The 10372-nt window shown below is 40.1% G+C and overlaps 2 protein-coding genes across 2 annotated transcripts; both read right to left on the bottom strand.

Moving 5' to 3' along the window:
• Positions 1-1830: 1830 nt before the first annotated feature.
• On the bottom strand, positions 1831-2814 carry LOC140013485 (uncharacterized). The gene has a single exon (XM_072062779.1). It carries the CDS (start codon positions 2812-2814, stop codon positions 1831-1833), a length of 984 nt encoding a protein of 327 aa, XP_071918880.1.
• A 6214-nt stretch (positions 2815-9028) lies between these two features.
• LOC113705926 (protein FAR1-RELATED SEQUENCE 4-like) lies at positions 9029-9736 on the bottom strand. Its single transcript, XM_027227830.2, has one exon. It carries the CDS (start codon positions 9734-9736, stop codon positions 9029-9031), a length of 708 nt encoding a protein of 235 aa, XP_027083631.2.
• Between the last annotated feature and the right edge of the window lie 636 nt (positions 9737-10372).

Below are 10372 nucleotides of genomic sequence, written 5' to 3'. Positions count from 1 at the left end.
TGTTTTTCACACCAAATCCCTAGTTCCCTTTATTCTTCTAATGGAAGGTACTCCTAATCTGTTAAGCCTAATTTCCCCCCTGGCCAGCAACGGAATAGTGTACCAACTGTCATAAATCCTAACCTCTTCTAGCGGGTGAGAAACCCCCTCATTGGACAAGATGTCAGCAACCTTGTTCGATTCCCTATAACAGTGCATGAAAATAGGACGTTCCCCCGCCAGTCTCAATATTTGCTCCACCTCTCTCTTAATGTGCCAGGGGCAATGTAGCCGCCCTTGTAACATCCCAATCAACAGTAATGAATCAGCTTGTATAGCCAGACGTTCAACTCCCTTCGCACGACATAACCGGATGCCAACCAAGGCAGCCAATGCCTCTGCTCGTAGACTCGTGCCCTCTCCAAGGAACGCCGAGAACGCAAACACAGCATGCCCATTCGAATCCCTGACCACCCCCCCTCCTCCACACACACCCGGATTCCCCTTAGAGCATCCATCGGTATTGAGTGTCAGCACCCCTTGGCCTCCCCCCTTCCATCGGACAACGCTGATATTGTAAACATAGGATGGGTAAGAGATCTTCTCATAAAATTGGGGGAAAGTCAGCATACCCAACTCCTTCTGAAACCGAATCTCAAACGCAGCTTTGACATCGTAAGCAATCATATTACAAATACCTCGGTCTTGCGGCTGGATACCATCAAAGACCGCTCTATTCCTGGCCTTCCAAATATTCCAGCAAATGAGACTAGGGAGCACATCCAACACAAACCTCTGCTGCCGAGACAACGCCGGGGAAAGCCACCACGTAATCAAACGTGCATGTACTTCGGAGCCCTGGACGACTACACCGCACATGTTTTGGAAGTAACTCCAGACCTGGGAGGCCAGTTGTCCCGTGGAAAATACATGCTCGAGTTCCTCTCCTGTGGCAGGCACACAGCAGAAACATTTGGACGGTAACTGAAACCCCATCCGTCCCAGAATGTCATCTAGGGGCAATCTTCTCAGTAGCATTCGGTGCATGAAAAAGGAGATTTTCAATGGAATGCTAGATTGCCAGATTCTGGAGAAAGCCATTGAGTTATTCCGAACCTGGCGGACCTCTTGGTAGGCCGATGCTAAAGAAAATTTCCCTGACATCGTAGGCATCCAGACAGCTTCGTCAGGGAACCCCCTGCGAGGCACCGGGAGCCGTACCACATTAGCAACACACTCCGGCGGTAATATTTGTGTCAGCCGATAGATATTCCAGCTCCCATTGCACACCAATTCCGCAAAGGACACATGCGGCGTATCTGCCACTCTAAGGAACAGTGCCCCACTCCCCAACCAATTATCGTACCAGAAACTGCACTCCCCCTCATTCACCAGCCATAATATAGATAATTCTACATGCCGGCTCACATTTACCATACGGCGCCACGTTGCCGACGCAAACGGAGCGATGGTTGCTTGACAGGGGTGGATCCCATTACAATATTTTGCCCGCATGAACTGAGACCACAAAGATGATCCTGTGCTCAAACACCACCATAACTTACACGAGAATGCGTTGTACACCTCCCTCACTTGCCGAAACCCCACCCCCCCTCTTCCACCGGATAACATAGATTGGACCACCGGATCCAGTGGTGCTTCACTTGCTCGTGCGATGAGCCCCATAAGAAATTGGAACACAGCTTCTCAATGCTTTTAAATATTACACCAGGGACCACTGCAGCAGATAAGAGATGAATGGGCATGGATGTTAGGACGTGCTTGATCAACACCAGCCTCCCTCCTGGGGATAATAGTTTCGACTTCCATGATATAATTCGGGCGGCAATCTTATGACACATCTCCCCATAATAGGCCGATTTGCACCTTCCCAGATACAGAGGGAAACCTAGATATCGAACGGGGAACTGCTGGCGGGAGAAGAGCCTTTTGACTCCAAAATCGCTCTTCGTTGGACAACGCCAGCCGCAATTTTGCTTGAGCCTTTTGCAGCTCACTTTGAGCGTCCCCCGATTCATCCTCCTCCTCCACTCGATTTTCCGCTGCTAACAAGTCCGATTCTGCCCTTTGAACAGCAATAAAAATATTTCCAAAAGCCTCCTTATTCCACTCCTGTATCACCCGTCGGGCCTTTACTAATTTGGAACATAACTTCCGTAGGGGGGAGCCCGTACACTCTAACTGCCATGCATTTCGAATAACCTCCAGCAGATCCTTTCTGTCTGTCCAGAGATTCAAAAAGCGGAACGGCCTAGGCTTATTATCCATGCGTGATGCCAAACCAATCCTCAGCGGGGCATGATCTGACGGATGTCTAGCCAGATGGGCTACTGACACAGATGAAACGGCATCTGAGAAGATTCCATTAATTAGTAGCCTGTCTAGACGCTTCCAAATTCGTTCGCGGCCTCTCCGATTATTACACCACGTGTAGCTGGATCCAGAGAAACCCGCGTCAAAGACCTCCGCCTCCTCCATGAATGACAGTAGCTCCATACCCTCTGCTCTAGCAAATGGTCTCCCCCCTCGCTTCTCGTGAGGGTCTATGATCACATTAAAGTCACCACAGACACACCACGGAAGTGAGGTGGGTTTGTCAGTCAACAGGTCTTGCCATAAAATTCGCCGCTCCTTCATCGTGCACCGGGCATGCACAAACGAGAAGCACAGCGACCTTGGTAGCCACGGGTGATGCACCAGTAACGTAATGTGCTGTGAAGAATTACCTATTATAGTACATGTAATCGGAGCACTAAACAGCACCCATATGTCTGCAGACAAGTTACCCACTACAGAATCAAATGGTAACCGCATTTTAATAGAATCTATTTGGGACATTGCTAGCTTCGGTTCACAAATAGCAACAAATTTCAAGTTATGCAAACGAACTAGCTTAATCAGACGACGCAGGTTGGGGGGTTTGGAGACCCCTCTAATATTCCAAAATAGCCCACTAATCATGGGATAAAGGTTGGAAAGAGTTTTGAGATAATGTTACCGATGACCGCAGTTGCCTATCTGATGGGAACTGAGCCCGAGCGCCTTTTTTCCTTGTTCGCCTATCCCGTTGGTCCAGTACGTCGGCTTGATCGATGTTGAGCTCCACCATTATGGCGGATACCGGATGTGCACCGCCGATTAAGTCCTCCTCCTCAGCTGCACTTAAAGACCCTTGTTCAGCTAGCACCATAGCCACATCCCCTATATCTTGCTCCTGCCATTGCTGCTCATTTGGGATATCATCACAGGCAGTACCCGCAACTGCTTCGTTCAAATCCTTTGAAGCAGAGTTGCTGCTAGTGCCGCTGGTGTCCATCGCCCTCTTCTCTCCAAGTTCCGCTGCCTGCTCTCTTCCCCCATTTGGAGCCAGCTCCACCACTGCCAAATTAGCAGCTGCAACATCCACCGTCCCCACTGTTGCTCGATCCTCACTTGCTCCAGTTGCGGCAACAGATTCTGTCAACCCAGATGCTGGAGCGGTGACTGATGCCCCAGGTGCGGCAACAGCCTCTGCTGCCTTTTGGACACCTAACGTCTGCCCACAGTTAGGATCATTATCTGCCATCGCTGTCTGCATTGTTGCAGTAAAAATATCTGCTGCACGTTGGGTCCCCAACACCTGCCCACCGTCTCTTGCATCAGCAACCATCACGTGCTGCCGCACCTCCGCACCCAGACATTGCGCAACACTGTCCCGGGCAGATATGGCACCAGCTCCTGCGTCCCGTACGCCAACTGCCAATGCTGCTTGCTGTCTCTCCACTTGCGTATTCTGCTCCACCACAATTGCTGCCCTTGCTTTTCCTTCCAACGCCGTTCCCTGACCCACCTGCTTATACTCTCGTGCATTCCTTTGTGCCATCGTACCCAGGTCCTCCGCAGGTTTTTTACATTCGTCCACCGCATGCCCCAGCCGCCAGCAGGAGGAACAATATTTTGGCAGATCATCCACCGCAACCTTCTGCCAGAAGCCTTGTTCCCCTGCCACAGCTACCCACACCCGTGAACATATCGGTTTCAGCAGATCAACCTCTACACAAGCTCTAGCTACATTTGGCCTTGTTCCTGCTGCCGTGGCTGAGTCCACAAAAAGAGGTGTTCCTACTGGGTTTAGAATGGAGAACAACGAATGCTTATCATGGTAATGTATCGGCAGTGCCGGTAAGGAGACCCACACCGGAGCTAGCGAAGATTCACGATGAACATGAAATTCTCTGGTCCAACGAAACACCCTCATAGGGTACTTACCAAGCTGCCATAGCCCTCGTGTCCAGATGCGGTTGAAGTCTGCTTCTGCTGCACACTTGAGGAGGACGTGACGGTAGTCCAGTAGCTCCACAGAAACCTGGTCTCTGAGATTTAGTGACATGAAGAATTTTCTGATGTCTTCCAATGGTGGTCTGCCATGGGAGAACTTACCCACCAAAGCCAGGCGGTATGGTGCTGCCAATCTGTCCGCCTCTTCCCTGGAGAAAACCACAGCCGCTTCACCCTTGTATGTGGTGTTTTGCCGAATCTGAATTGGAGATGTATCTGGTTGTGTGAATAGTTGGGAGAAAGATTTCTTCTTTGTTGGTGAAGCCCCCTCTTCCGGGGGTTGAGGCACAGCCATGGGCGGCTACCCTAGCAAGGCAGCCGAGAGAGATGCAGTTTTGTCCGAAAAAATAGCGGTAAGTTAAAAAAGAATTTATAATAATAATAAAGAAAATTGAAAAATGGTAAGCTCAAAAAATTATTATCCTAGACCCAGCCCTCCAGATATTCAATATGAAAAAAGATCAAAATTTCGTACAACAAAATATGATGGAGATTCTATATATGAATGGAATGTAGATGGTAAAGTTGAATATGAAGTATTAAATAATTTGCAAGAAATGGGAATGACCAGATTAGCTTATAAAATAAAAAATATTCAAGAAAGAAATATTGCAACACTATTAGTTTCAGGATTTACTGGACAATTAAAAAATTGGTGGGATAATGCTCTAACTCTTCAAGATAAATTATCAATATTAGATCATACACAAGAAATTGAAGATGATCAAGGAAATATTCAAATACAGTCAGATGCTGCAGAGTTTTTAATAGTAACAATAGTAATGTATTTTATAGGAAACCCAAAAGAAGAATTAAATTCTAATAAAACATTCTTAACAAATTTAAGATGCCCAACATTATCAGACTTCAGATGGTATAAAGATATGTTTTTAACTAATGTATTAAGAAGACCAGATTGCAATGCCTCATTCTGGAAAGAAAGATTCATAACAGGATTACCAAGTTTATTTTCACACTGTGAATTGATTCAACTCCCTGGACTGCCTTAACAAAGAGAAACAAGTCCAAGCAACATTACCACATTCAGTAGGTCCAGTACAAGATAGTTAAACATGAACTAAAACGCACAAACACCAATATGGCGGTAGCTTCCCATCCTCTCGCAAGGATGAAAGATTACCTTGACCCAAAAGAAATAAAGAAAAACGAAATAGGAAACAGTATGGCGGTAGCTTTTAAATTCTAATAACCACATCTTCTATCCTATTCATAATCGGTAAATCCACAAGGGTCTTTAGATGGGGAATTGAAGACGGTGGTTAAAAAAAAATCTGGTTCTCTTGGTATTTGAAAAATTCTAAATTCTAATTGAAATTAAACCAAAAGAATAAATTAAAAATTATAGAGGCTGCCAAATTAAAAGACTATATTGAATTGGATATTAAAAGATGGTTTAAACATAGTACGGACTAAGAACCAAAATCTTTGACAAACAATTCTATATCCAAAAAAAAACCTACAAGAACAAACTCATTTTCCCCAAAAAAGAAAAGAAAAGAAGCCTATAAGAACATACGCCCTTTTCCAAATTTAATAATTTATCTACATTATGAACATATTATAAACTAATAGATTCCTTTTTATTTAATATTAAAAATTGATTTTAAATATACAAGTGATAGCAGAGGGAATGACGCAGTTAGCGACATGTGAAAAAATCCAAAAAGACAAAAGCAATTAGAGGGATAATTTCGCACAAAAAAATAACAATAAGCGGTCAAAGTACCTAAAATAAAAATTCGTGGGTTAAAGTGCAATTCGAGGTATAGATGGGAGGCATTTCAGTGCATTTATTGGTTTGTTTTCAATAAATGGTGGTTGGTTTTGTGGGGTTTGGGGGGGTTGGAATTGCAAATATGTGTGGCTGACGCTGGTGGGCTACTTGCTGAAAGTTGGGAAAAAGTGAGCTACTCTACAATCTCCTCGCGTCGGTGCTTGTAATTGGACGCGTGGGATGGGGAGGTTCAGTAACAGGAAATTTCCAGTAGTTTCATTGGACTAAAAATTTTCAAGTGCAATCGAAGTACCGGTCATTATTACAAAATAAAGATTGAAAGCGATTAACATACTATTATTTACATTCTTTAAGAGGGAATTTGGAAATAATATACTTTTTCATATACTTTTTTTTAGTGCCTACCAGAATGAACGTTTAAGTGTCTAATCTCTAGATTAGTGGAGAAGTATGTATAACCTGTCAACGGAAAATTTGGCTGTAGGATCAAATACGTTAGAACAATACAATTGTAAGGGTTCTTATACCAATTTTATTGGTACGTAATTTTCATTTGATTCCAATACAATGGTATTAAATTCTATTGATGCTATTTCTATATTAACTATTGTATTTTTTGGGTTAACAATTCTCATACAACATTCAACTACATTCATTTGTAGAAATATATCATTCCCATTTTTAATATAAATTTTTATTTTTTTTTTCAGGATCCATCTTCTGAAAAAAGACAGTTCTTGAATAATATACAAATTCTATTATATTTCAAACTATTGTTAAACAGATATTACATTTTAATTTATTGGTTCAATTTTTTCACCTTTATTTGTTCATCATTTTATTTTTATTTTTTAAAATAATGTCAGCAACGTGCGTAGCACGGGTATTCACACTAGTATGAAAGTATTGAGTGCAATATGCTTCTATATTAGTTGCAACTGAGCATAACGAATAGGTCGAATCTATCCTTCAAAAGTTAAATATCCCTCCCCGACGGAAAAACCAGTTGTAATTTATGATTGAAAAATATCTTGTAGTTTGTAGTTATGTGCAAACCTATATCATAGATGCTCAATAATTTTGTACTTGTGTTGTATAGAATTATCTCCTTTTGGGTAACTGTTGGGAGCAAAATTCATTAGTTATGAAGTTTTTATTACTAGTGATCATAATGTTTTGTTTATGGTAGACAGGGTTGGCACACCACGATTAATATATAACTTGTTGTAATCAATTCAAGAGATGTAAATGGTCTTCAACTATTCTACATTGCTTGCAATTCTCAAACTACTATCTAATATAAAAAAAAAAAGATAATCATTTTAGTCTTACATTGTTCCAATCCAGTTCCGAAGGGTCACAACATACATCATCTTTATATACATATTCCATAATCATTCTAATATTGACTTTTGAAATTGGTAAATATTGTTCTCTTGATGGAGATTTTCATGGAAGGCAATTAGCTTCTACCCATTTATATTGCAGATAATTCCACTTCTTCGTCGCTTATATGTATGGGAGCATTGCTTTTGGCCTTTCCACAGAAGCCACAATGAGGTCTGGCAATCATTGAAAAAATTATCAAATTATTTAAATCAAATATTCATTGTTCATAATAGCATGCCCTACAATAATCTTGTAGCAAGGTTAGAATAATTCTAAATAACAACTTTAAATTTTTTTTTAAAGAATTACTCACCATTAAGAATTCGGTGAATGAGCTGTACTTTGACTTGCTCATAGGATCATTAAGAATAAATAGTGGGAGATTATTACAACCTTGAATACGGATATTATCAGCACCCAGTGTTTGAGAAGTGATTACAGGTTCGCCGGATTAGATTTCAATATTGTACTGAATAAGATACTATAAATTTTAACAAAATCTTGATTATTCACATAAGTGCAATATCTCACTTACCATCTTACAAGACTGCATATCCGAGTAAATAACTGGGGATGATCCAAAATTTGATTTACTGAATGACTGTTATCACAAGTAGCACATTACATTAGGTGCAAAGTCATACTTACAATGTGTATAACAACAAAATAATAAGATGCCAAAATTAAATACACATTGTGTCCAAAATTTAAGATGCTATGATGTATGAAAACTAAGATGCAAATGTGTACATAATGTATAACAACGTGTTCAACTGAATTAACAATATGTAAACAAAAAATAACTGAAAGTAATCTATAAAAAATCAAAATTCAGTACATGCGCGAGCATTTTAAATGAATAAATTGTAAAGTTATACTACAAACTTATGGGCTACTATAAATATAATACATAACTGCTGCATTAAATTCAAGAAACTATGCATAAGATTTAAAAATGTCTTTTTGTAGTGTGTACAAGATAAAATACACCGTGTATCAGAATAATAACATGATGTCAAAACTAAACAACAAATGATAAATAATTGTAACTTGTACGATTTAAAAAATAAATGTGTGCAAACAAAACAATAATTTGACAAAAAATTTTATCCAAAGGTGTAACCATGTGTCCAAAATGCAATAACGATATTTCAAAACAAAGTAAGCAGTGATACTTGGTATCAATCAATGCGTACGACATATATATATCAGTTTGTACACATAAAATAACAACATGTAAATGCTATTAAATCAAGATATCGCCGTAATACGTAGAAACTAATGTGTACAAAATGTGATATTACTATGTTAAAAAGAAATAACATGTGATGAACATCCTATCACTAATATGTACACCTTAATAACCAATGTGTACAAGTAAAACACTAATTTGTAACAACTAAATAACTAACAATGAATTATAATACACATTACGTAAAGTGTAAAAATAGCCACTTACTACCACAGAATTATTCGATGACAAACATTTGCTTGATGTTTGGCTTTGGATAGGTTGATAGGATTCTGATGACTGACAAAAGAAGAATATACAACAACTGAGTTGGCTTATGATAGTAGAGTCAATTGAAATGATATAATTATGTAAATCCATATCAAAGATTCAGTACTAACCATTTCAGGAGTGTTTGCCTTAGACAATTTAGAGCTTTTCTTTTGCCAATGAAACCTGTTCACCCAACTACGCAATACTTTCTTAGTTTTTCTGCCACTTTGTTTCTTCAAACCCGTTGGAGTCACAAAGTGGCCAGCTGCATTCTGCACCTGTATTTTCTTACATAGATCCATTGATGCACTATTCTGTGTTATTTCATTTATTTCTCCACAAAATAGTATTTTGACTCTCTTTGACAATTCAGACATTACGCTACTGACTAACTTTGTAGCGGCTTCTGACATGGCAACTCTTGTAGCAAGTCTTACCATTTCGAATGTTAATAGCCTATATCGATGGAAAATAGAGAGAGACAGATCTGATGATATTTCTCTATCCTTACAATCAACATTGCCTCCGGACCTTGCCTTCTTTGTCCACCTCTTTGTCACATATTGATCAAAAATAAACTTTATTCCAACCATATTATACACCTTTAAAGCATGTGAGCATAGGATTCCTTCCTGCTCAAAAAGATTACAACTATAAGTAATGTCTTTAGTTATTGAATTCAATGTCACTTTTCTCTCCCTTCCTCCATCATACCGACTGACACTGTATTCCACATGCATTGTAGTATGCTTTTGGTCCAAGATCGCCATTGTAGTGGATTCATCATATTTATTCTGGAATGCAACAAACATGCATGGGGAGAATATAAAAGTTGCCTAAATCAGTACGGGAGTCTGTTGCAATCCCAGCATTGGCAGCTTCTATCGACTGTGATATTCAGCTCTTAGTTCATTATATCTTTTTTCATCCACGACTCGATTAAAATGTTTGAAAAATTGAACCAGATCATGATCAAGTTTCAGATAACTTTTTATGGAAGCATTTAGACTCTCACTTAGTTGGGTGCTACGCATACCTGCAGTCCAAGCGCCTTTATGAAGCATTTTGCCCATTTCTTTCGATACGTATAAATGCCACACAACCATTCATTTGTTTCGAGTTTGTGTTCTTTTAGCATTGTATCCCAGGTCATGATAAACTCATTTTCATCTTCTATCTCATACATACATTTAGCAAATTTATATGGGAGATTACTACCATTCTTGTATTAGTTCCCAAGGTGTTTCATGAAATTGACTCTAATATGAAAAGTACACAGACCATAGTATGTTGAAGGCATAACAACTGAAATTGCAGCGGCCATGGCTGCATCCTAATCTGTGAAGATGGTTTTTGGGTGCTTTCCACAAGCTGCCTCTACAAGTGTACCGAACACCCACTTGAAT

The sequence above is a fragment of the Coffea arabica genome, chromosome 8c (assembly GCF_036785885.1).
Source record: "Coffea arabica cultivar ET-39 chromosome 8c, Coffea Arabica ET-39 HiFi, whole genome shotgun sequence".
In the NCBI taxonomy this organism is placed as follows: domain Eukaryota; kingdom Viridiplantae; phylum Streptophyta; class Magnoliopsida; order Gentianales; family Rubiaceae; genus Coffea; species Coffea arabica.
Note: the sequence above shows the minus strand (reverse complement) of the source record. Positions and strands in the feature narration are given on the sequence as shown.

Excerpts from the sequence above, each read along its gene's own strand:
- LOC140013485 (XM_072062779.1), bottom strand. The coding sequence starts at position 2,814 with ATGCGGTTACCATTTGATTCTGTAGTGGGTAACTTGTCTGCAGACATA.
- LOC113705926 (XM_027227830.2), bottom strand. The coding sequence starts at position 9,736 with ATGGCGATCTTGGACCAAAAGCATACTACAATGCATGTGGAATACAGT.